This window comes from Melospiza melodia, chromosome 15 (genome assembly GCF_035770615.1).
Source record: "Melospiza melodia melodia isolate bMelMel2 chromosome 15, bMelMel2.pri, whole genome shotgun sequence".
Taxonomy (NCBI): domain Eukaryota; kingdom Metazoa; phylum Chordata; class Aves; order Passeriformes; family Passerellidae; genus Melospiza; species Melospiza melodia.
The window spans coordinates 8,284,592-8,310,632 of NC_086208.1; the positions used below are offsets into that span (position 1 = coordinate 8,284,592).

The 26,041-nt window shown below is 37.3% G+C and overlaps 1 protein-coding gene across 2 annotated transcripts in view; it reads left to right on the forward strand.

Moving 5' to 3' along the window:
* Positions 1-2,291: 2,291 nt before the first annotated feature.
* WDR72 (WD repeat domain 72) overlaps positions 2,292-26,041 on the forward strand; it is a 96,233-nt gene continuing 72,483 nt past the window's right edge. Inside the window, exons 1-13 of one of the 2 annotated variants that reach the window (XM_063169653.1) lie at positions 2,292-2,385; positions 10,602-10,763; positions 11,751-11,857; positions 13,596-13,674; positions 16,148-16,322; positions 16,806-16,882; positions 18,634-18,753; positions 19,828-19,973; positions 20,335-20,431; positions 22,793-22,934; positions 23,228-23,473; positions 23,872-24,092; positions 25,388-25,583. In XM_063169653.1, the coding sequence (XP_063025723.1) occupies positions 10,611-10,763; positions 11,751-11,857; positions 13,596-13,674; positions 16,148-16,322; positions 16,806-16,882; positions 18,634-18,753; positions 19,828-19,973; positions 20,335-20,431; positions 22,793-22,934; positions 23,228-23,473; positions 23,872-24,092; positions 25,388-25,583 (1,759 nt within the window). In that variant the 5' untranslated portion in view covers positions 2,292-2,385; positions 10,602-10,610. Of the gene's footprint in view, positions 2,386-10,601; positions 10,764-11,750; positions 11,858-13,595; positions 13,675-16,147; positions 16,323-16,805; positions 16,883-18,633; positions 18,754-19,827; positions 19,974-20,334; positions 20,432-22,792; positions 22,935-23,227; positions 23,474-23,871; positions 24,093-25,387; positions 25,584-26,041 lie in introns of those variants that run through there. The other variant, XM_063169654.1, reaches the window with a different exon arrangement.

A 26,041-nucleotide genomic window follows, 5' to 3' on the forward strand; every position in this document is an offset into this window, starting at 1 on the left:
TCCTACACACAAAGGAAGTAAATATAATTTTTGATAAAATTAGAGATGGGAAAAGTAAACCACTGATAGGCAAATGTGCAAATGCTACACAGTGTTTGCCAAGTATAAGAACACTTAAGTCTGCAATATAACATTGCATTTCTGAATCAAGCAGTAGGTCATCATGCCACAATAAAACTTCTTCAACAAAAGAATTTGAAAAATAATTTTCCAACCCAAAACCTCATTTTACACATTCTGTTATGTAGAATTATGTTTGGATAAAATGAGATGAAGTGGTGTGCAGACTAAAAATTAAGAAAATAACTAGAATTCTTTTCTATGAGGGTGGTAAAACACTGGAAAAGGCTGCCCAGAGAAGCTGTGGATGCCCCATCCCTGGAAGGATTCAAGGCCCAGTTGAAAGGAGCTCTGAGCAGCCTGGTCTTGTAGAAGTCATCCTTGCCCATGACAGGGGCTTGGAACTAGATGGTCTTTAGGGCTCCTTCCAACCCCAACCATTCCAGGTTTGTATGAAATATGTTTCTATGGTATTAATGTGTACTACTCTTATGGAGTGAGTTATTTTCCCAAGACAACAATTGCCATGCTGAAAGACAAAATAGAAACACAGTTTTGTGACCCTGTCTGAGCAGAAGATGCAATTAAGGTCTTTGGTGTGACCTTCCCTTTATGTCAAATTGTGCTAAAACATATGTGACAGTTTGTGTTATGGAAACCTCCATGTATCAATGATTAAGGAGAAGCTGTCAAAATAATTTATTTAGGTTCACAGGCAGAATTCACAGACTCACATGAGGTGTCAAAAAGCACAAGCAATATCTTGTTTATCCATTAGGTTAGTCAGTCTCATACAATTGTTTCACTTTCTTGATAGCATTTTTTGACTACAAAAACTTTAGCTTAGGTTCAGTGTTCACCTTTTTTTAGAAAATAGTATTAATGTTCTTAAAGTATGTTGACTTGAATCATCTAATTTTACTTTCAATATGATTGTTACTAAAATTTCCATAAGCAAGGCCACAAAAAGAGGTACCTTTGTAAGTTTTCAACTGTCTTACCATATTTCAGTGTTCAATACTTGGCTTGATACAGCTTAATCAAATGTCACTCTTTACATTAAAGCTCTATTTTCATAACTTATAAGTTGTCTACATAAATTATTCATATGGCGAAGTGATTTAAGAAGTCTCATCTTCAAAGTTTTTTTATTTTAGTGTATTAAAAATATTTTGAAATCTAAACTCCAGAAGTGCTAGGAAAAAAGTTTGCAAGAAATATGTTTCAAAAAATTACAAACTTTACATGCTTTTGTTTTTATTTATTGCATTCACTTACCTAGAAAACATAACCTATTGATGCAGACTATAATCACATTAGCATATTTGAGAACATTACTATTTAGGTCAAAGCAGATATCTTGGGGAAATAGTCTTGGTGTAAATCAATTGAATAATACTAAAATAAAAATATTGCATACTTCAGCTACTAAATTTATTAAACTAAAATAGGAAAACCATAGGCAATAAAAATAATTAAATCTTTTGACATCCTTTCAATTCCCTATGGATTTTAGGCAAACAAATGTAGGAAGATACGATTTTAGAGAACAGAATTTTTTTTTAATATAATGAGTCTCATGATGTCGTTTGCAGCCCTAGATGAGACTGTGAATAAATAATTCTGTGGTTAAGATGAACTCACCTGTGCACTGCACAGCCCATTCAGCTCCGCTCCTCACAAAAATCTCCTGCAAACCTGAGCTTCTCTGAAAGTGACCTTTGAACAAAAAAGAAAAAGAAACGTGAACATACATCACGTTTCACATTCTTACGGTATTCATTCACTGCAGTTTATGAATTATTTTCAAAGAGAAACTTACAAGACGCACCGTGGCCGATGCGCAGCCCTCACGCCGCCAGGTGCACACACAGCGCGCTGGGTGAGGCCCTCGAGCTCCCTCAGCTGCTGCTGCTGCTCCCACACCTGCGGGAAATCACACCCCACCCGCCTCCTGCCAGCAGAAATGTTCTTTCCGCCGTATTTAAGGCAGGGCGGGCAAAGGAGAAGTTTCCTGCGCCTCATCGCCCTGTGGGGCAGCTCTGAGGGGGCAGGCTGGGCCTCTCTGCCCTTCCCGCTGGGTGCGGCCCCGTGAGGGGAGCGCGGCGGCTGCAGCCGGGCTTTTCCCTACGCATTTACTCAAGCAGCCGGGGCAGCTCCTGAGCTCGCCGGGCTGAGGGCGGCGGTGCCACTGGGTAGCAGCCAGCCGGATCCGGCCCGTGCCGGGTATTGCCGCTCCCGAGCGGGATAAAACCTGTCCCGGCTGTTTCCTCATCCCTTCAGCAGCCTCGCTGCCCCGTGTGCGGTGCTTGGGAGCCGCTGGAGGTAAGGGCAGCTCCCGGCAGCTGCCCCTCATTCCCCCTCATTCTCCCCTTTTCCTGCCGGGATAGCTGCCCCTCATTCTCCCTTTTTCCTACCGGGATAGCTGCTCCTCATTCTCCCTCTTTCCTGCCGGGATAGCTGCCCCTCACTCTTCCTTTCTCCTGCCGGGATATCTGCCTCTCATTCTCCCTCTCCATCCCCTCTCTTTCCTGCCGGGATAGCTGCAGCCCCTCATTGTCCCTCTCCATCCCCGCTCTTTCCTGCCGGGATAGCTGCAGCCCCTCATCCCCGCTCTTTCCTGCCGGGATAGCTGCCCCTCATCCCCGCTCTTTCCCTCCAGGATAGCTGCAGCCCCTCATCCCCGCTCTTTCCTGCCCGGATAGCTGCCCCTCATCCCCGCTCTTTCCCTCCAGGATAGCTGCCCCTCATCCCCGCTCGTTCCTGCCGGGATAGCTGCCCCTCATCCCCGCTCGTTCCTGCCGGGATAGCTGCCCCTCAGCCCCTCATCCCGCTGAGGGTGCCCTGTGCGGCCGTAAGGCTCCGCTTCCTCAGGTCAGGTTTGGCAATAGTGGGTTTCCCAGAGCTGTTTTAGTGGGTGAGAAGCCTTTTTAGCCGGTGCAGTGTTTATTCTTTCTTATTTGGGCAAATTTCGTCTGTTTCTGGGAGGTTTTGTTGGTCTGCTGCACGTGTAGCATCGGCTTTGTAACTTTCAGCTCTGGTATGTCACGTTAGATGTCAGTTTCTTCTGTTTTCAGGGTAGTTTCGTAAATTTCACAGATTCCATTGGTTGCCTCGGCATGTATCTGTTCACTGGATTTATTGGAGAAAACTAGTATTGTGAGAACACATACACTGCAAAATGCTAGCTCCTTGAAATGTGAAAATGCTTTTGTGCTAATTTGGTGAGTCATTATTGAGTATTCCTGACTGGGTATACGCAAAGCATTAGCGTACAAATTGTTTTTCAGCAGTCTCATTTTCTCTTGCAAATAGTTCTGGTTGAAGGGTGGGATGTTTTTGAGACTTGCTCAATTAAAAATTAATTAGGATGGCTCACTTAGGGGGCATTGTATAAGTCTTGGGGCATTTCTGTGATGATTACTTTTCTAGTTGGTGCTAGAAATAGTAGTAATTGTCTTAATATGTAATGAAATTTTAAAATGTCAGTGATGTCCCCAGTACAGAACTATGGTCTTTTTGGGTTTACTCGTGGCAAAAATGGCTGTTCTGTTGAGGTAGGTCTGCTCAAAAGGTTTATGTCAGTAGGATTGATTACATGACATTTAGGGGGTGTTGTTGTTTAAAGACTTTTCAGTGCTAGAGTTTGAAGTTCACAGTCGAGAAAACTGCAATCCATGCATTGCAATACATTGAGTAAGTTTTGGACTTCAGTCCTGCTTCCCAATAAACAGTGTCTTTTTACTAGAGCAGGTTAGACTGTGTCTATAACAAGTCATTCAGAGCTGTTTACACTAAACAGCTGCGTGACCTGTAGCAAAGAACACTGTAGAGAGATCTGTTTGTTAATTGAGAGTATCCAAAGAGTGAAATTGACAAAAAAGTAACTTGTCAGAGTTTAGAAATCCTCACTGTGATGTGCTTACACCACTGATTAATGATTATTTACATGACAGTTGAAAAAATAAGGGCTGGAGAAATGTTCTGGTTGTTTTATTTTAGCCATCTGATTCCAATTTTGTTTGTTATTTAAACATTCTGGGGTACAGTGTAGCTGAACCAAAAACATCACCTTTCTCTGATCAACAGGGTTTTGTCTTAAATGAATTCAAGGTCACATAAGGGAGATGAAATTTTTAATGTAAAAACTTTGATTCGTATTCCCTGCCTGTCAGTTTGAGATCCTTGTAAATTTTGGTTTTAGCTTTCATGTGTCTTGGCTTTACCAGATTGTATGTTTTTTGTGTTATAGCAGTGTAAATAAAGGTGAATTTTGTCATTATGGCTTGTTCTGTAATGAACTGGCCATAATTTGTGATATTCCATTAAAAATGCAAGTCAGTCAAAGTTTTTGTCATTTACAAGTGAATTTGCTTACATCTGTGGGATATTTTGACACAGCCCCAAGGTTTATCACTCCCTACACTTTTGAAGTTTTGGAGGCCATAAACTTGGAGACGGCATTAATTTAGTAGGTCCTTGGATTCACATGGGATTATGTTGGCATCATGGACTCTTTAAAGGGCATAACTGTGTTTCTGCTCAAAAAACACTGTATAAGTAAGAAAATGTAAGGAGATGTTTCTTTACTGGCCTAAGGATGGAGCACTTTCTTGCAGGGAAAACTGTTATTTTCAATAAACCCAGGCATGACTGAACATGTATAGAACTGAGGGTAAAATCTTTGAATAAAATGCAATTTCACAGAAATCAAAGCTTATGTTCTACAAGACTGATGGCTCTCCTGTCACATGTGCTTTCCTGTAAGAATGGGTGTGCGATTGTCCTAAAACCTGATGGAAAGTCTGCTGCTGCAAAGCATTTCACCATTTGGATGTAACTGCACTGGAGATGGCTGAAGGTGACACTTTCTCTATGCTTGATGCTTTAGGAGTGAGAGATAACTCACCTGTGTGGTTCTGCATAGTGCCTAAGCAAGGTTCCATTTCCTGGACATATCCATTCTTGTAGCTGATAGGACATTCAGACACTTTATTTCAGACAGTAAATGTGGTGGGTTTTTTTTCTTTAAGAGAAGATTTCTTTCACAGCTCGATATGTTATTATTACTTTATTAAACTTAGCTTATATCCTTGATACATGGGATTTAAAACCAAGTTTGCTCACATGCCTTAATTTTTGTTTAACGTGTTTAAACAGCTATTATGTTGTTGAAGCCTTTAATGACCATTGAAGAAAGTGGAAATTTATAGCTTTGGATACACTTCTGATTTATCTACTTAGCAAGAAAAGCATGCTGTGATATTTTTCTGGGGAGCTTAATATAATGTAACTGTTTATGAGGTAAAAAAAGAACTTCAAGGAAGTGAAGATGGTTTTACTGTATCCTATGACAGTGTGAAAAGCACAAATGTTGAGTTGCTGTATTTTCAACTGCCCCGTTTTCCAGCTTAGGTGCAACATAAACTATCTTAATTAATATTGTGTCACCAAAAGGTTTTGAGACGGCCAATTGAATTCTGCCAAGATAGAGTCTTTTGATGAAAACGTATCTTTATTGATTGTAGAAGAAGAAAATCATTCTTAAAATGAAATCCAGAGAAAAAAAGTCATATCCCTCAGAGAAAATTTCTGAGTGGCAGGTTGAGATTAACATCATAAAATTGAATTTGTGCTGCAAACCTTTGATGTAATCAGCAGCTGGGAGATGGTGTTGCCCTTACTGTGCTCCTTCTGATTGTGGTGAATTATTGTGTGGAATGAAATAAGTGTTTCTTGTGTCACTCGTTCAAGAAATACAAACAAGGTATTACCAGGTGCTTCTTGCTAGTTAAAATGGCTTGTATCGATTGCTGGTCCCAGCGCCCTGCTCCCTCAGACTGCAGGAGCAGGACATCCCCATCCCCAGGGAGCTGTGGGTGTCACTCAGCAGTGCCTCCAGCCCTCCAGGGCGAAGTCCAACAGGTCTTGAGGAAAGTCCCATTATATCCTAAAATGGATTACCAGAGATAGTGTGCAGCATTTACATCACAAAATATAGGAAGCTGTGCAAGTGTAGAATGGACCAGCAGACTGCAAAGCTACTTTTAAGAAAAAATATTCATTTTTTACTAAGAGTAAAACTAATTTATTTTCTTGTGTAGAAACAAAGAATGTGTCAGATTAAATCAAAGAACAGACAGGAACAGAAGAATGAGATTAAAGGCACTAAAACCATAGGAATTGGTCATTAAAAAATTTAGGCTCTACCTAAATTTTAATTCCTAAGATTTCTTTTACTACAAACCTGAATATAATGGTGTGCACATGGGGGGTGCTTATTGAATCCAATGCAAAATTCTGCTATTATCTTCACGTTTTCAGGTCTGCAAGCAAATTTTTGCAAGGTTTTGTTTTGTGCCTGCATGGATTGCCTGACATTTAACTGGGATTTTAAGAAAGTGACCTTCAATTGACAGCTTGGAAGGTGTAGGAAACATCAAATGAGTGTGGCTATAAATTCAAAAATGTTGTTTTGACAGGTTAACTGTTACCTGTAAAGTGATGTTGCGTTGTAAGAAGCCTTTCTCCTTTTATAAATAAACTATAAATTTGCATTTGGTGCGGGTTTTATGGGTTATAGTGATGAGAAAGGAATTTGTCACAACCAGCATTTTATAAGGTGAACTGTTTGAGATTAGGTCCCTGGGGGAAGTTTAGTTCCTCATTTTAAGGACCTTGGTGTATATATATTTATCAGAAATGTTATTTCTGAATTCATTGAAAGATCAGAGTATTTATTTTCCTTATCAAGAAGTGTCATTCTTACAACTGTAGCTAATAGTTTAACATCTTGAGGATGTGTCATTTGGTAAAGCTTCCTTTAGGCTCTTGAGCAAGCACTAGAGAGAATGTGTGCTGCAGTCTTCAATGGGACAAAACAGAGCCCAGATTTCTCACTTCAGACCCCTGAGTGCATGGGTGTGCATGCTCCTGAGACCCCAGCCACTCTGCCCTTCTAACCCCTTATGTTCCCAGGCCACTGGCTTTAAGGTTATAATTTTTATTTTGAGAAAATGCAGCTCAGGGAAGGGATGTGTGCCTGAGGTTAAGCACTGATTATGTAGCAGTGATTGGAAGGTCTGAGATGAGCCCCATAGAGAAGCTAACAATTGTTTCATTTTGTTTTGAGGTCAGTAGAGGAGTCAAAGTCAAGATACACTTAGTATATATGGGGGAAGTAGTATATATGGGGGAAGTATATGTTAAGTTATGATGGCACTGATTCTTTGTGGTATAATCTGACCTTTTTCATTCTCATCAGTTCATGACCAGTCCTAGTCAAAAAAGCTGAGTGATGAGGAAAAGACCTTGCATAAATATGTGCTTAGTAAGGCATTCAGGGTCAGACCTTCAGCTTTCTGGCCTCTTAAAGCTTTTGATTAGACTTTTAAATATCTCATGACTCCTGTAGAATAAGTGATTGTGTATTTAGCTTTCCAAATTAAGATTTAATACTACACAAATGGTCCAAAGTTACTAAAGTAGTACAATCAAAGTCCTTGAAGCTGTGCAAATTTGGATGATTTTGCAAGTTAACAATGGTTATGGTGTGGTTTCAGTGTGAAAGGAACTGGAGACAGAACAGTAGAGATGGAACAAGTTAATGGTGAGATGGGCTGGTATGGTTTTAACTGAAACCAGAGCTTTTCAGTAATGAGAGAGCACTGTTTGGCAGTATGCTTTTAAGGGCAGCACAACTAAGCTTATTAGGCTGTAAGCAGGGAGAAATGGGCAGTAGGACTGAGAAATGTGATTTCTAGTTGAATTATGGGTTAATACTGCAAATCAGACATGCTTGAGTGGGCAGAGCTGGAGGAATTTGACACGTGCTGATAAGCTACATGCAGCTCTGATATGCCTTGGGCAATATTTGACTTTGTGAAAACAGCTTTTACCTTTTTAAAAGAAACAGTCTGATAAATATCTGTTGATTTTATTTCAAAAAAGTTTGCTTTAGGTGCCATCAGTATCACTAAAAAAATTCATAAAGCTAAGTATTGTCAAAATGTGTCCATGTGGATATGCTGTATTTCTAGTGAAGTCATGCTACACTAAGAAGCAAAGGTTTCATTCAAACTGCTTGTGCATCAAAATATCATAATCCAAAAAACCAAGAAGCAAGTGGAGAAAAAAGTTAAGGACTGTATTAATGCAAAAATTCATATAATTTCTGCTTTCCTTCTCTTGGGCTTCAGTCATAATGTAAAGGAAAGCATACAAAATATTCCTGTAACATTCCATCTAAATTAATTCTCTTACAACCAGTGTTTTGTCAGTAGCAGTAGTTTTTTCTTCGTGTTACTGATGAGTAACTAAAGTCTGCAGATAAATCATCTCCACATTAGCAAATTCTATCAGCTTGTTTTCTATTTAACATCTGTTGATTTGAGTTCTCTCAAATCACTTGCTCAGCAGTAGGTCTTTGGCTAAGAATATTGAGCTTGATTCTATGCTCCCCTTATAAGAAAATATAATTTATGACTCAATATTCAATGCAGTACAAACCTGAATTGTGCTTCCTTGTGTTGTTTTACACTAATTGAACCCTCCCATGATACAAGTATAAAAGACTACGTGATATGCAAGCAAATGCATTTTAAAGATGCAGGATTTGGCTCATCAAACTCTTTTGGCAGCCATCCCTTTATAAGCCCTCTGAAAATGGCAACCTTTATTAGCTTACCTGATAACTAAAAACATGCCATTAAAGATTGTCCAGAACAGCTTTTATTTCAGGGCATAAACTGCAAGATAAAAGGATTTCAGTGTTCACCAGTAGCTTCATATGACTGTTGATTAAAAAAAAAAAAAAGTTTTAGAAAAGTCAGATTCTAATGCTGGGAACAAAAAATGTCTCAGTATTTTTATATATCCATGAGGAGCTTTTATATGGAACTAAGGGGAATTTAGCCTAATGAACTCATGACCTCAATTTTTTCTTAGATTCTTCTTCCTCTGCCCTCAGCATCCTGTCGAGGTTATATGGCAGGACCTCAATAGTCTGCCATACCAGTCTTTTCAGCCTTTTTTTCTCAGTAGCTGAGCCCTTTATCTCATTTTCTTGTCAGGAAGCAAGACCATTCCTTTAGTTCTGTGTCACTTTAGGCTTTTAGTAGTAGTCATGAAGATACCTCTTGTCCGTGTCCCTGCTTTCAACTGCTGTTGTGCTGGGTTACAGTTTCCTTAAGCATAACTTAAAAGGCTGCTTCTGTGCTCCATTTCTGTCCTGTGGTCTCTTCTGAATTATCACAGGACCTGCTCTTCATGTCACTTCTCATAATCCCTGTGTTACTTCCTTGGACTCACTGGCTGTCATGGATTTTGTTCTGCCCACTTCCTGTCTCTCCTCAGAAAAGCTAACTTTGCTGTCATGTTTTTTGACTGAGTTGTCCCAGTTGCACTACTGTATCATCTTGTTTCATTTTGAACCTCTTTCTTAAGGATGTGCAAAGGGCTCTGGTGTCTCTTCTTTGTCCAGGACAAATTGGAGCACACCTTCTCTGAAAGGTGAATTTTGCTTCGTGGCTACAAAGTGGTTGCTCTGAAATATGCCTTCAATCATATTATTGCTGTCTGGATTAAAAGAAAGATGACATAGGTGACATACAGTACTTTTGAAAAGAAAAATTAAAGTATTTAAGTGACCTTAGATAATGGTGAATCTGAAACAGCTTTAAAATCTGTTCCTTCTTGTTCAGTGACACCTGAGAACAACATATTGACATATACAAACAATCTTGACATTGTTCAGTCTGTCTATTGCCCAGCTGATGGGAGTCAAAACTGCTCTCAGCCAGATGGACAACCCCATTAAATCAATTTTTTTTTAGTAGGGAGAAATCTATTAGATAAATTTTTTTGGGCAAGGGACTCATGTTTTGAGCAACAAAGTCTATTCATTCTCTGTTTGTCAGCTTGCAACTCTGCTGTCACCCTACTTTTTTTTCTTGTCTCTAGGATGTGCCACAGAATGATTTGGTATATAGTTAGGTATATAGCTTTGCCATCTTGGGCCTCATTTTACTCTTCCTCCCTGACCCACGACCACCCATTCTCTCATTTTGGCCATATTATGTTTCTCTTGTCAAGGAGGGTAACCTCCTTGAAATCACAGAGTCTTTATTGGCACCCTGCTCTTGTGCCACCTCTGCTCCAGCAGTTGGCTCCTGCTGTTGCCAGTGAGCAGTGCTGCTGGTTTGAGGGAACAAGGAAAATGTTGTGTATTCCACCAGCCCCGTTAGGGGAGAAAAACGTGAGCCTTTCAGAGCTAAGCCAGGCTGTGTGGGGCAGCACAACTCTTGCTGCTGATGATTCAGTGTTCTCATAGTACTGGTCCCTGAAATTGTTAGTGTGATGTTGGCAAAAGCAAGAAAATGTTTCAATGCCTTATCAGTGTCTTACAGCAATATTTTATAGCTTCCCTTTCTAGGGAAATTAATGTAAGAAATGTAATGTTGATTATATTCCCCCTTTTTTCTAGGTGATTTTTTCCTTATGTTTAATCCCACTTAGGATCATCATGACTTGTTTGTTTTCAGGTGTTGATCATGAAGGCATCAGTACCAGCTGTGGCTGTGTGGGGGAGAACAGCTCCCTCTCACAGCATCACTGCTGTGATGATCACAGATGACCAGCAGACCATAGTTACAGGGAGCCAAGAAGGACAAATATGTCTCTGGGATCTTTCATCAGACTTACAGGTTTGTGTCCACTGTGCTAAAATTTGCCAAATAGACAGCAGTTTTATCTTTTAGTATTGGCAATAGGATCATCCAGACTCGTGCTTATTTAGATGAATTTTAAAAGGTAGTGTGATATTTGTTATGGGAAACTCATGAAGCAGAAAGTGAAATGCCTGTATAAGCAACCTGTAATTTGCAGACTTTGGACAATTTTTCACAGATTAGCACACCCAGTGGATTATAATTTGAGACTTTGTGCTCTGAGCAGTGACAGCAAGTAAATATATACAATTATCATGATTCGCATCTTGTGAAGGTTTTTTCTTTTGTAAATCATTGCTAAGCATGACCTGTCATTTAAAGAAAAAATATTTATAAAACCAAATCTACTAAGGTGGAAGCAGCAAGATGAAACTTTTATTTTTGATGTAACCAAGATGCAAATTATTGCTTTATTTTTCTCACAATGGAGCAGAGTCAAAACACTTCCTGTTTGGTTTTTTTCTGTGTTTCTAGAACTATGTTTATATTTTTTTATATCTAGTTGTCCCATTTGGACTCAAATACAGTCTGATAGTTTGCCCTTTTATGAGACTACCTGTTCCAATTAAGACCTTTGCATGCAGTGATGATAATCAGGTTATTTAAATTTGTGGTAGCAAACATATGCTTAAGAGCTTTGGTTTACCAGTTTCTACTTCACTGTGCCACTTTTGGTGCATGCTGTAGGGATAAGGCCAGAGATGTCCTGCACATTGCCTGTTTTATAACATTTGATGTTCCAGCCATTCTTCAGATGATGAATGCAGTGAATACAAAAACTTAGCTTTTATGCAAATTCCATAAAAATTCTTCCACATCTTTCTGCATTCCAGAAACATGATGGAAGAATGTAAGACTATGAAGCAGATCGGCAGTTATATAGATGGACAAGTTCTCTTGGTTTTAGATAGCCTTAGTTTATATAGAAATTGTTTAAGGTAAATCATTATATTGTTCTCCTAGATTTCATCTAAAGAAATGCTCTTTGGCCATACTGCTTCTGTAACTTGTTTGGCAAAAGCAAGAGAGTTTGAGAAACAGCCATATGTAGTAAGTGCTACTGAAAATGGGTAGGTAACTGAATATTCAATTACTCATTTCTTAAATTATGAAATGTGTGTCAAGTGTAGGTCAGATTATGCATTTGCAGAAATGTTTCAGTCCACTTCCATGATATTAAAATGATAGCAGCTACTTAGGATAGTGACTACGTTGTTAATATACAATAGTCCAACTAAGAGCGTGTTCCTTGGACAACAGAAAGGTTTGGCAGATTTACATATCCACTTAGTATTCAGAAAAAAGGAATTATTTCAAGGGGTCGACTAAACCCTATTCAAAGAGAAATTAATGGGTTATTGGGGGGCATCAGCAATTCAACAGCATTTGAGTATCATGGTGTTTTTCTGTGTTTCTTCCTGAGCTCAGACTCGAGAACTGAAGCAGTAGAAGAGGCTAATGTACTCTGATCGAGTTTATGGTTCCTCAGTCAGTACCTATGGAAACAGAATGGGCATGAATTAAAGGCATATGCTCCTTTTCTGTATTTAGATCTGATGTGCTCTTTTGGAGAATATACTTTCAGAGGGCCCTGATCTTGCACCTTGTCTGCTATGTGTGTGTTATGACATAGCCTGTCACTTGAGTCAAACTATTTCCTACATTTCTGCTAAGTTACACTTAAGAGTATTTGATAACATTTTCAGCTGGGTTTTGAAGACCTGTTAGGATTTCATCTGTTGGAAACAGAGCTACCTGCTTGCTTCCTTAAGGGCTTTCTTAAGTGACTTTGTCTTGTTCTCATATAAACAAGGAAAAAAGCATTGCTCTGAAAGGTTTCACAAACAGTATAAAGCTTTCACCTAATTTGTGACTTTGGATCTACCAACTTTGATGCTGCTATTGCTCAGCTGAAAAATATTAAGAAATAATGCTTTGAGTTTAGCATCAAATGGGAAAGTAGGTAGGTTAAAATGTAAATCACTAAGTAGTATTTCTTATATAATAAAATGCTGTCCCCAGTGTATTCTTTTAAGTCTTGATACAGAAGATTTCTTACAATGCAATGTGAGAAATAATTAAATGAGTTTTTCAGTTCTGGAAGTAGTGCTTGTTTTTTAATAAAATCTAAATGCATCAAAGTTTACCATTCAGTTGCTGAGCTATGATATCTCATACAGCCTCATTTACAGCATTTAATTTGATTTTGTCTTGTAATCCAGTCCCACAGCATGTTGAATCATGTGTGCCAAAGTCTCCTCAAACAACCTTAAGTGTGTCCAAATGTAGCTGTAGTGTTGCACAGGTACTCAGGTGGTTGAGTGTATTGAGAGCAGATTTTGGGAACAGCCTCATGATGGCACTGTTTCTTCTTCACAAACGTTGTTCTTCTCAAGAATTGAAGTCTGATGTGGGAGAAGATGCATGATGCTTTTTGAAACGTCTGGTTTAAGTTCAGTGAAATGAATCATTTTCAGGAGGATGTAGTTCCAGTGACAGATAGTTACAGTGACATGTTGACGAGCTGTAATGGCAGTATACCTACAATTTGTTGTAGACCAGAGTTGGTCTTAAAGTCAGGTTGGTTGCAAGGCAGCAGGGTGTAATTACCAAAACAAAAAGAAACAGATACTGTATGTCATCCCCTGCTAATGACTACATTTTCTTACCCAGCAATCTGTAACAAAAAGCTTTATAAATGACCAGACTACACTTAAATACAGCACTAAAGAAAAACTTGGTGGCACAAAATTATTCCAGCCAATTGAGTGGAAATGACAGAGAATAATATGAAGTTATCTTTGGCAGGGAGATGTGTGTTTGGAATGTCACTAGTGGACAGTGCATTGAGAACGCAAAGCTTCCTTATAGGCACACAGCAATCCATGTAAGTATAGCAGCTTTTCATGGGTTCTCTGTTCATTACCAGAGTTTTGCTTTATTAACATGGTATTTTTCAGAAACAGTTTTAAACGTATAGCTTGTAATGTAGGAAAAAAAGACCCTGTCACAAAATAAGTATTTTTTATCTTTTTCAGGTTTTTTTCCTCTAAGAAAAGAATTGAGACTTTTATGTTTCTCTGCATTCCTTAATCAAATCAGGCTGATAACTTTTAAGCTGCAAATATTTGAAATGCAGTATTGATTAACTTACTGTTTATGCATCAGGTAGCCAAGTGAAAAATGGTCTTTGCTCTTGTCTTGTTAAAATTGTGTGGAAGCTTCAAATTTGATGTTGGCTTTTTCATGACATTTTAAAAGTACAAGTAATCTGGCCAAACATGGTGATACAATCTGCTGAAAGACTTATTTTTAAGCTTTTGAATGGTTTTGGTGCTGAACTCCTGACCTCCAAAATAATTCACCCTGTTTTCAAAAATACACTTTCATTCACTGCAGAACTTTAGGACAAATCTCTTATTTTCAGAAACTTTCAATATTGCTTTGGATAATTCAGGTGTCTCCAGTGGAAACTATATCCAGGTAAAATAAGTATCTAGATTTTCAAGTGTGGGAGGGTTTGAAATACACTTGTGAGTGAGACTGAGGGGCCCAACTTCTATAGGTTTGATTCTGGGACATGGTTTATTTCTGGATGTGTTAGTAGAGGAGATGCTCAGGATTCCTGTGTTAGTTAAAATGCTCATTCTCTTCAGTGAGGAAGTCTAAGGTGGAACTAAGGCTCCAAATGATGGGTATCCGAGCCTTCATGTAACTCCAAAGCGCAGCCAATTTGGAATCCAAAGTTTTTAACCCTTCCAGAAGAAAATATTTTTCCTGACACTGCTTTGGTTAATATGAGGAGTTTAAATACAGTTGTTCATTGTAAAGGGAAGAGGAAAAAGCTTGGATATATTGCTGACAAAAATTATGAAAAATTAACTTCTCTTAATTTTTTTTACTTACCCTTCAAGTAGGTGTAGCAAGTACTTGCAGAAAATTGGTAGTTCCTCTCTATTTAAAATGTGCTAAACCTAATTGTGGCTAATAATTATATTTGTTTAATAACTTGGGCAAAATAGAAAACAGGAACATCTAACAGGAAAGCTTAGGGAAAAGTAGGTGTTGCCAGGAGGGGAAACTATTCTTAAAATGCCTTCTTCTGATAATTGCAATAAATTGTGTTTTTCTGTTGCAGATTTTCTGTTGTTTTTTGTTGTAGATTTTTTCCTTGTTGTTCTGTGGGGAATGGTTGCTTGTGCTGTAGTTAATGTTTGGTTTTAATTGAACTACTAACCTATCTGCTCTAGTAGGTTCCTTTTGTTTAGTGTAGATGATTTAACTATGAATGGCAGATGTCAAGTAGTGCAAACTGAATATTTGCCATTTGAAATGAAATTCAACACCGGGGTCAACATTTAAACATTTGTGGCTCTTAACCAGTGTGGAATTTCTCAGAGGAATTACTGACTATAAAAATCTTCTATTTCAAGGCTAATTTAATGGTAACAGTAATTGTAATTTCTAAGTATTTCTGCCTCTGTTTATTCATAATATCTGTAGTACTATTTATCCTATTTGCAGTTGTTTTTACTACACACTTCAGTTAATTTACTGAAAAAAAGCCAAGAATTATTATATAACCAAAACTGTACAGAAAATTTGTAAATGAGGTGCGGCTTTTTGGGTTGTCTGATATTTTTGTCTGACTAGATGATTGTTCCCTTTAAAGTTAGTAATGAATGTAAATCTGTTTTTAGGTGGCTGTGTATGCATTTATAGAAATTGTTTAAAATTACAGCTAGACATACAATGCAGATGTCATTGCACATATAGAACACCCAGCAAAAAAAAATCCTCATAGTCACTCTGCACTCCGTCCCCTTTGCTTTGTCTGTTGGTTTTTCTCCCTTTGTGATTGCTGAGAATAGTGTTCAGAAGATTCTGAGCACTAGGGTGTTTAATGTCAGAATGAAGAATATCCTATGGAGTAGAAATCCTTCCTGGAAAGTAATCAGTAATTAATTATGAAAAATTTAATTATGAATATTCTGCATCTGATTCTTCCTTTTCATACAACTGTTGATGACAGGAGGTTTATGAAATATTTGGAGAGGGGCCTCTCAGAAAAACAAGTCTCAAACTCTTTAGCAGTTTATAGGGAAAATTAACACCTGACTTCCTTCCAAAAATTACAGAAATCCTAATATTTAGGAAGGACAGATGCTGCTTTCAGTCTGAAGCACCTTTCACTAAGCTGTGTGCCTTGCTAGTGTCACTAGTAATATTGGGTATGGTTTGACATATGCCTTAGTTTTTTTTAGTGATGCCACAAGTGTTGATTATGACATGTTCAGTGTGAAAAATCTTCATGCCATTTGTGTATCTGTGTGCTGACTCTCTGCTTTCCACTTGGACAGTATTACCATTGCTCATTCCGAATGACAGGTGAAGGCTGGCTTCTTTGTTGTGGAGAATATCAAGATGTTCTTATTATTGATGCTAAAACTTTGGGTGTTCTTCACACTTTGTCATCATCTCAGTCCTCTGATTGGATAAAATGTATGTGTGTTGTACACTCTGCAAGAATTCAAGGTATATGTTTTACATATATTTATGTAGGTTAATTAAATTCTGATCAAATATTTATGCATAGATGATATATTCCTGCTTGATTTAATATCAAATCATTTAACAGTGATGTTATAGAGATGATGTTAAGGTTTCATTGCTAGTACAATAGTGCAAGAGGTGTTTTTGAGGCTGTTTTATTTAATGTTTTTAGAGAAAAAACACCTATATGGGCTGTAAGCGGCTCAGTTCTTTGATTTAAGTATAAATAAGTTTTGTAATATCAGATAAATTAAAAGCACAATACCACAGTTCTGTGCCTTCTGTTAATACATTATTCACTGCTTGCTTACATCTTTTGTATTTCTGTATATAATTTACTTTTTTGTGTGTAAAACTGATATTTCATCTAAGCGGCGTCCTGCAGAATCCCTGTTTTGGTGCTGAACAGATAGGGGCTGTTTGAACTTGGCTTCATGTTGACTATTTCACGTTAACTTTTCACAGAGGACTCTTTAGTTGCAGTGTCTGTAGCTGGAGTTCTCAAAGTATGGGACCTGTCTTCATCTCTGAGTAGCATTCAGGTCAGTGTTAACATGAATGTTCTCAAGTAAAGGCTGTATTGAAACAGAATATGAATAAATTTCCTTCTTCTGGATGTGTATGAAATAGATTTTATTACTTTTGTTAGAAAATTGTGAAAACATGTCTTCATAGCATTATTTAGAATTGGCCCATTGGACAGCTCTTGCCTCGGCAGCTGTACTAACTTTTGGCCAGGCTTCTTGTCTTTTCGTATTCCAGGATGCTTAAGTTGCAATGCTTTCCTGCTATCCTCATAATGTCTTTGAACCCCTTCATTCTGTCCTTTAAACTCAAAGCTCTTCAATATTGGCCTTTGTACTCCCTCTTCGCCCTCGTTACTCTCTTCAAAATGGTCCTTTAGATTTTGTTTTCCTCGGTCTGCTTTTCACAATGCTGTCTTCACTCTTGCTGTGTCAAGTGTCCTATTTTTCTACCCTCAAACTCACTCTTTTTTGGGTTAATATTCTCAGCAGCTGTCACCTTCTATGAGCAAGTGCTAGAATTGGGATGCAATTTTTGTGTTCTAGTTATACTCTAAAAGCTAGATTCACAAAGGGGCTTCAACAGTGAGACAGAAATGGCAAAATATCAACAGACTTCTCTGAATGTTGCTAACTCACCCACTGCCTGGACAAACTGCAGGGTGTGGGCAGCACTACTTGTTTATAGGTCAAATCAGGCCCCTGAGGAGAGTCTGTCCAGTTTGATACCATCCTGGTGGTTTTGATTTATCTGTGGTGTTTTGGGGTGCATCTTTTCAACATTCCTAGAGCAAACCCCACTGCTCTGTTGTAAAAATTCTGAGGATTCTAACAACTGATTACAGATGTCAGAGGAACATATGGTGTGGTGCAGTCTTTTTACTGCCTGGGGGCACCTTTTGTGGAGGGACTGCTGCAGAGTTTGCAACAATCTGCTAAATTCTAAAGAGCAGTATTTTAATAAATATTGTTGGATTTACTTGGAATAACTGAAGCTTCAAGATGTTAGAAAATGGCTTTCAGTTTTATAGGCATGATTCCAAGCATACATAGCCCTTCTCTGAGAGGTTTTGAGACTGTTGGTATCTTAAAAAACAGAAAATATCCATTTAAAGTGATTTAATCAATAATTAATAACTGTAATTCCAAGATAATAATTTTGAGTGTGATTACTTTAATATTTCTGATATTCCTACAAAAAGTATGAAAATACATACATTGTTTTTAGCAGAACATGTAGCAAAACAAAGCTAAGAAAATTAATTACTTTTACACTGCCTTTAAAGGTGTTAAGAGCAAACCGGACATTTGGCAACACCAGCATCTTGGACTGTTCTGGTTGCAACAAGAATGAGTGGGAAAGTAAAATATTCATCAGCTTTTTTGAATCTGATCCTCTGTTTTATGGGTAGTGTAGCTATTTTTTGACTGAAGAATACCTGGCAGATACTCATTGCAGCAGTTTGTATTTATGGCCTGCCTTTGGTCCTTCTCCACATTCATTATAATTTCTTTAAGTGAGATCATAGTTTGAGCCACACTGAATGTTTACATTCTTCTGTTTACATGTTAGTTGTGAACCTGTTTTCTTTCTTTTGTTAATTGAGAATTATAGCTTGCTCTGTTTACATGTTAGCTGTGAACCAGTTGTCTTTCTATTGTTGAGAATTATCGCTTGCTTTGAATTTTGAAAGTGGGTTGTTTCTGTACTAAAAGCTCAGATATCTGAAACAAATTTTATAGCCTTTTTCCCCCTCTGTGCTGTAAAGGAGAAACAATGTGTGTGCGAGAAGGAATCAAAATCTCTGGACTGCATAAACTGTCAAGCAGTAAGATTTTGTACTTACACAGAAAGGCTCCTTCTTGTTGTGTCCTCCATGTGCTGGCAGGTACATTATTGAGAGTTACACTTCTTGTTAATGTTGTTAATTTTGAAAAGCTAATACGTTTTTTACATGCAGATACTTGTTTATCTCCTTATGTTAAAGAAAGCATTCACAAATTGTCGAATATAATTATGCCTGCAACAATTCTTGGCTTATCTTAACTGTGTGAAAGAGATGAAGTCTTTATTTTTTATGAATGTATTTCTGCTGTAAAAGTTTAACTCCAAATTGGCTGGATAGAAGGGGGATTTAAGTATTGGACAGTTTTAGACCACTGAGTGCATTATATTCCCCTCCACAGTGCATTTGAAAGGGAGACAAAGAATAAAAATCCCTGTTTAAGTATGACAGAAGTACTCACAATTGGCAAGTCCTCAGTAGTCTGGGACCTTTGTTTGTTGATAGCAGCAGCAAAACTAAAGACCCCAGGCTATATTTCTTTTTCTTGAAGCTATAATAAAGTAACTAAAATTAAAAAAAATAACAGTTTTAGAGAAAAAGTAATATATTTCAACTGAAACTTATTGTAAAAAAATCTGTATTTTTCTTTTCCAAGGCTAAAATTTCTCTTACATTAATCAGAATTATTTTAACATGTAACCTGATTCCAACATCTCTGTGGGTACAGGAGGGGGTAAAAAAAATTCACAAATATCTGGGTCTTAACTTCAGATAATGTACTTGTAGACTATCCTTGAGATGTCTCTTGGGCTACTTAAATTCTATACAAAAGCATTTATTGAGAGAGTTCATGTGTAGAATGGCTTTTTCACTTTTAATGGAAAAATATCTGTAACATCCATTGATTTCTATTAATTTCTATAATGAGACTATAAGACCCTAATGCTACTTTTTGGTTGGGTTTTTTTTAACTGTCAGTTTCTTTAACTTTGAACTGTATGGTTTGACTCTGACTTTGCAGTAGTTTATCAAAACATGTTAGGCTTTAAAAATAGTTGTTCAACTATGAAGAGTTGAACTCATGTTCTACTTTCTGATTCACTACCCAAACCCAGTTTAGGTTAAAATGAATTTGCCAATAATATTTGTGTATGTTTTGTTCTTTTTCTGAATTAGGTCTATGATTATTGTGATTTCTCCTTGCTTTGTACTGAGTTCTGTAAGAGTGGTCAGTGCTTTGCTGGTGGGGAAGTGCTGGCAGCTTACAGACTTATCATCTGGACAGAAGATGGCCACAGTTACATCTACCAGCTGCTAAACAGGTGGGCTCAGATGGGAAATTCACACAAAAAGTTCAGGTACAAGATGAACTTTGGGAGGGTTACTATGGAAAATCTCTGCATGTTGCAAATGATCAAAAACCAGAACAAAACCACTTTGGCACTCAAAGATTTACCCTGAGTTTGACAGCCCTCAGTCTTTGTTTGACACAGCAGGGGACATAGGAATAAGATTAGCCATGTAGAACTTGGGCAGCTGGTGCTGTGATTTCAAAAAGTCTCCTGTAATTACTTATTTGGTTACCTTTAATTGAACTTGTGAATCTTGGATGTTACTGTTCTGCTTTCTGAAAAATGACTTTCTAAAGCTTGTATGTTTAAAATTTCTTGTTTAATTATACAGTGGCCTTTCTAAAAGCATGTACCCTGCTGATGGGAAGGCACTGAAGGAAACAGTTTATCCTCATTTACTCAGCTTTACTGGTATGAAGGAAAATAAGGTAAATTTGTAATGGCTTGAAAGTTTATTTATTGTCTGTTTACAATAACCTGAATAATCCCAAAAGAACTTATGAATTCATCAGCAGATTTAATTTCCATAAAAACAAGTAGTAATGTTTATTCCTTCATTTTAAAATTGTTGCTTACAAACTTGAAGAGGCTCGTGACATATTTTGCCTGATTTTTGGCTATATTTAGGGTTTTTTTCACAGTCAAAAAAAGCCTTTATCTTTGACTCTATACAGACTGGTTCTTGTTTTTCTTCTTTAATTTTAGCAAAAAGAAAAATATTTTTAACAAAGATGTGGTCTAAAATATTTTGGAAGCTTCTGCTTTCAAATAAAATAAATAAAATCTCCCAACAAGTACAACTATGCCCTAAAACCAAAATCAAAAAAGGTAACCCATGAGCAAAATGTGAGGAAGTTACTTAGTTCTTGTTTTATTAAGGAATGTATGCATGTTTCAATGTAACAATATAAATAGGTTGTGTATCCACCTGAAATTGAATGGTCAGAATCTGTGGCATTTTATCCAGAGTACTGTGGGCTGCAGCCTTCAGAGGCAGAATCGCATGCAGAACTTTGTTGCACTGTGAGCAGACTGATGTACCCAGAGTGCATAAAATGAGACACATATGACTCTCTTCATGTCCACGGTCTTGGGTTGAAGTCTCTAATGTTAAGAAAAGAGGAAGCTGAATAAGTATATCATCTCTACACTTTTGTTTGCGAATTTATATTTAGTAGAGCATGTCACACCAATTTCAAATTTGAAGTTACTGTATAGACAGGTATCGCAAATGGACACAGCTGTGTTGGAAAACCTACATCTTCACTCACTTATGTTGCGTTTTGTGTGATCACACATAAATAAGGAAACTCCAATGGTTTGAAAAGAAGAAAATTCATTATAATTGGGTAATTGGGAAGCTGGGGAATGGGGGGAAGGAAAGATATGTGGGAGGCCTTCTTATTTGGGCAAAAAATGAACCAGAGCAAATAGAACAGATTATCCTGTGTAGCTTTGGTTCTGTTGGGTTTTTCCTAATGCTGTTAATGAAGTTACATTTGTTGGAAGATGTGGATTTAATTCCTGCCTGAAATTGCTTTAGTTTGAGTGTGTGTGACAGTTCAAGCAGGTTGTTAAGCAGTTTCTGAAAATATTCAACAGAAACAGATTTTTACATGTAGCTGACTAGAAACATTGCTAAATATATACCTGTGTGAGGTTTTCTAGTGTTTTCTATTGACAAATGTAGGCTTTTAGAAAGCATGCTTGTTGCATAATCCTGTGAAGCCTGACAGATTTAATTTTCAGTTGAAGGGAAATAACATAAGCCATTCAGCTTTTCCCCAAATGCTGTGATCTAAAAATCAGATAGGATAACTGCTGAAGGATGCCAAAAGGTCAGGAAAGGTGAGGGAAAAGAAACAGCCAAAACACATGGCTTAGCAAATAATAGGGTTATGGTGGTGGTACCAAGTTCACATATGCTTCCCCCCAAATATATGTTTTTTAAAAAATAATGACCTGCTCTTTTTTAATATTTCTGCTTTAATACTTGTCTTACTGCCTGGGTAGTTTTTATAGCAGATTTGTGAGAGAACCAAATCATCTGTGTGATCTGTTTTGAACTCCATTTTGAGACTATAAACCAAACTATTTTACAGGGCAGTTAATTATTTTGGAACTGATTATCAGAAATCTGTTAAAAAAAAAATCTGTAAAACTGTTAAGTTTATCAGGTAATGAGGTAATAAGTTTATGTGGTAATTTTAGAGAGTGATAAGCTTTCTCCTGGGCCTTTTTTCTGGGGTAAACAAGCCCAGCTCCCCCAGCTGCTCCCCATCAGGATTGTGCTCCACACCCTGCAGCAGCTTCATTGCTCTTTGGAAATGCTTGACCACCTGATGACTGAATGATGGTGTTAGAGGCTATTACCTGTGTGAAAGCATAATTCTTACCTTTCATTATTTGTAGTCATGCAGGCTGTGATGACTGAAGTTTTACTCAATTTGTTTTGATGCAAAGATTGTCAATATTTCAGTGCATTGTTTTTTCAGCCTGCCCTTGGTCCTTATGCTGGTGGAACTATAAACCTGGAGAGACCTCCCAGTCTACTTTTCCATTTAGGATATGGGTTTAGCCAAGGATACTTGCAAAGCAGGGGTGATCCTTGAGGGGTTTGTAGCAGGCAGAGTAGACTTGGTCTGAGCAGGATTTAGTGGCAGATAAGCAATCAGCTGTGGTTTATTCTGTAATTTTATGGCTTTTGATGAAAGAAACCCTCTTCACATTTACAATTATTATATTATCTGTTTTCTTTCTAAATATTGAGTTACTGTTGTTTTTGCCAGAGTCTTCCTTCTGTCATGGGCTTCATGAATGAAAGAAAGGAGCCTTTCTACAAGGTTCTTTTTTCTGGTGAAGTTTCAGGACGGATCACTTTGTGGCACGTTCCTGATGTTCCTGTGTCAACGTTTGATGGTTCTCCAAAAGGTTTGGCACTTCTGGCTCCTTACTACCATCTATTTCATTATGTCTTGGAGTCAATTTTCATGAAAATGAAAATTCTCATAAAAAACTTTTTACACTAGAAAGTGATGCTCATTCATTCATTGTGTAGTGATTGCTTGACGTTAGGAGAAGTAGCAGCTGCTGGCTTTCCAACCCTAGACTGCAGAAAGGATAAGGGAAGTGATCAAGAGATGAAAAGGTGTACTTTGTTTAGTTTGACTTTTTATATTTTGTTTTGCATAAATAAAAAAATCCTCTCTTGTTCTACCCTCTAGAGATCCCAATTACAACCATGTGGACTCTTCAGGATAATTTTGATAAACATCATTCCATGTCAGAGGGGATTATTCATGAACTTTGTGGATCTGAAGATGGATTTGGAAGTGCAGTTGTCAGTTCCTCTGTGTACATACCTGGTCTTGATAAGCTTGTATGTGGATGTGAAAATGGAAAAATTTTTGTAACGTTAGGTTTAGAAACTGCAAGAGCAAGACTTTTAGAAAACATATCTTTTCTTAAAGGTAAGTTTTAGCAATTTGTTCAGATTCATCTCAAACACAGGAGACTTCATAATTCTGGCATCACTTCCAGTGATCCTTGTAAAAATTCTGTGAAAAGCAGGGCTGGCAGTCAGGAATGGAATGAGGAAAATGGAAGATTATGATGATCTCTCTCCTTCCGTAACTGATCTGTTGGATCACAGCTTAGTACTACCGAGGTGCATTCCAGTAGTAGGAATCTGGGAATGGCTGTGGGATTGGATAGCCCCTAGAAGTGAGATATGTGGCATGTCACTGTTTTGGCATTCTTTGACAACATGTAAAATCTGGTTATATTTATCCTGACTTTCAGGAAATGTGCTGTAAAATATGGAACTCCTACTCTTAAAGAGCAAAAATAATGTGTCATCTTGTTTCAGATAATCTACCTTATAAGGTTCTGAATGGTCACAGTAGCAGAGTCACTTGCTTACTTTATCCACATGACAAATCAGTAAGATTTGATCCCAGCTGGCTGTTATCAGGGGGCCAGGATTCTGTTGTGATCTTGTGGGATATATTTACTGGAGGCATCCTACAGCTGTTTAATCTGCAGTCTGGTGCAGTGACAGAGCTCTTGCGGTCCCCAGAACACTACAGAGTAAGTAAAAGCATAAAAAATGATGTCTCAAAAAACCCTCTGTATACCCATCTGTGTGTGTATATTTATATGCAAGAGAAAATAAAACACTATCTGGCAGTACTTTAGCCCACACTACTTTATGCTTGATTTACCTTCACTTATTTGTTGTCTTTGAAAGTTGCTTTTAATTGCAGGGAGTTGAGTTTCTGAGTTTGTAACATATTAAATTAAAACTCTTAACATTCTATTCACCATTTTTATTGTCATGATTACTGACTTATATGTCAATCTGATTAACTCCTCCTGAAATTTAAAAACTTACTCAGTGAGGCTAGGAGCTTGAACACAGTATTTTAATCTTCTCTGTTGGTTCAAAATATATACACTTCATTTTGGTTCCTGACACATCTTTTTGGTCCTTTGTGTGTATGTTTTTGCATTTTATGATATTTAGAATAATTTAAAGCTGTGTTCTAATTAATTAAATTTTGAAGTTAAATTTAGGTGAAAATGTATTGCACTGAATGTTCTATGTAACTTTTGAACTATGTATTCTGTGGGGCTGGAATTTCAATTTTTCCTCTTACAAAGCCTTCAAAGACAGATTTGATACTTAGCAATGACTCACAGTTCACTTACATGCCAAGATAAAGTACGCAAAAAATGGTTTCCAATAAAAAAGTTTTTAATATTTGTAAAACACCTTTTACTCTTTATTCTGAAGACTGAATAGGATTTAGTGCCTGCCTGGCTTGTGTTTCAGTCTTGTTTAAAGAGCTGAATTGTGCTGTGGGGGAATTCCTCTGTGTGTCACCAAAAATTATTTGCAGGAAGGGGAGGTTTTGCAGTATCAGATCCATACAGTATGAAAGGAATTTGTAACTTTTTTTTTTCTTAGAAATACATTACTCTTGGCTTTTTAGACCTGACATAATTTTATATCACATGAACACCAGTTTGGTTTAAGGTAATTTTTTTACTACTTTCTCTTCTAGGACAACTGCTACTGTATAGTTGGTTATATAATCACTGCTTTGATATGCTTAATATTGTGAATAAATGGAATTTAAATTATTATAGTTAAAATACTGGAAAAAAAAAAGATGGAGGTATGTTTTCCTGTCAGGAAATTAGTTGTATAGTCAGCCTGCTAAAACAAGTTGAAGATGTTGGCTGACATAACATATAATTTTTTTAAAATTAGTATGTTCTGGGAAGGAAATCACTGGAATACTCTTCCTAGGCCTTTTTAAATGATGTGGTTATGAATTATAGTGGTTGCAGTGTTGAAACTGGAGTTTTCTGTTTTGCAGTTAAAAGACCAGAGTATAGTGTGCTGTCTGTGCAGTGACCACTCAGTAGCAATTCTACACCTCCAGAAGAGACAATGTCTCTTACATGCTAGAAAGCATCTGTTTCCTGTGAAGAAGATAAAATTTGACCCTCTTGAGAATGTGCTAATTGTTGGATGTGAAGACAATTCAGTTTATATTTGGGAAATTGAAACAGGTAATAACACAAAGGGTCATCCTATTTATTTGGATGTTTTGGTCACTTTGAAGGTTTTTCTGTCCCATGGTGTTATTTATAGAAGGCCAAAACATTAGTAGAAATGCTAACATATTGATTATATGAATGGGAGAGTTTCAATGTTTATATAAGCAAGAAAAAAAGAAAATTTTCTTACAGTTCAAGGTATGCCGCTAGTAAAATAGAATGGCTTAAGTCTCATCCTGATTGTCAGAAGTTTAGCTGACGTGGCTAAACGTGAACTGAGTAGAATACTCCTGACAGCTATAAATAAAAACTGAACTTATTAAAAAGTGTGATGTTTTCAGTCTAAACTGTCCCAAGTTGAAGAACAAAGTTGTGCTTTCTTCCAAAAACTCATGATCTTGGATCTTTTGATTTAATTGATGATCAGTTAATAGTGGGACATAATTGCAAAGCTCATAACTGTGTAGACA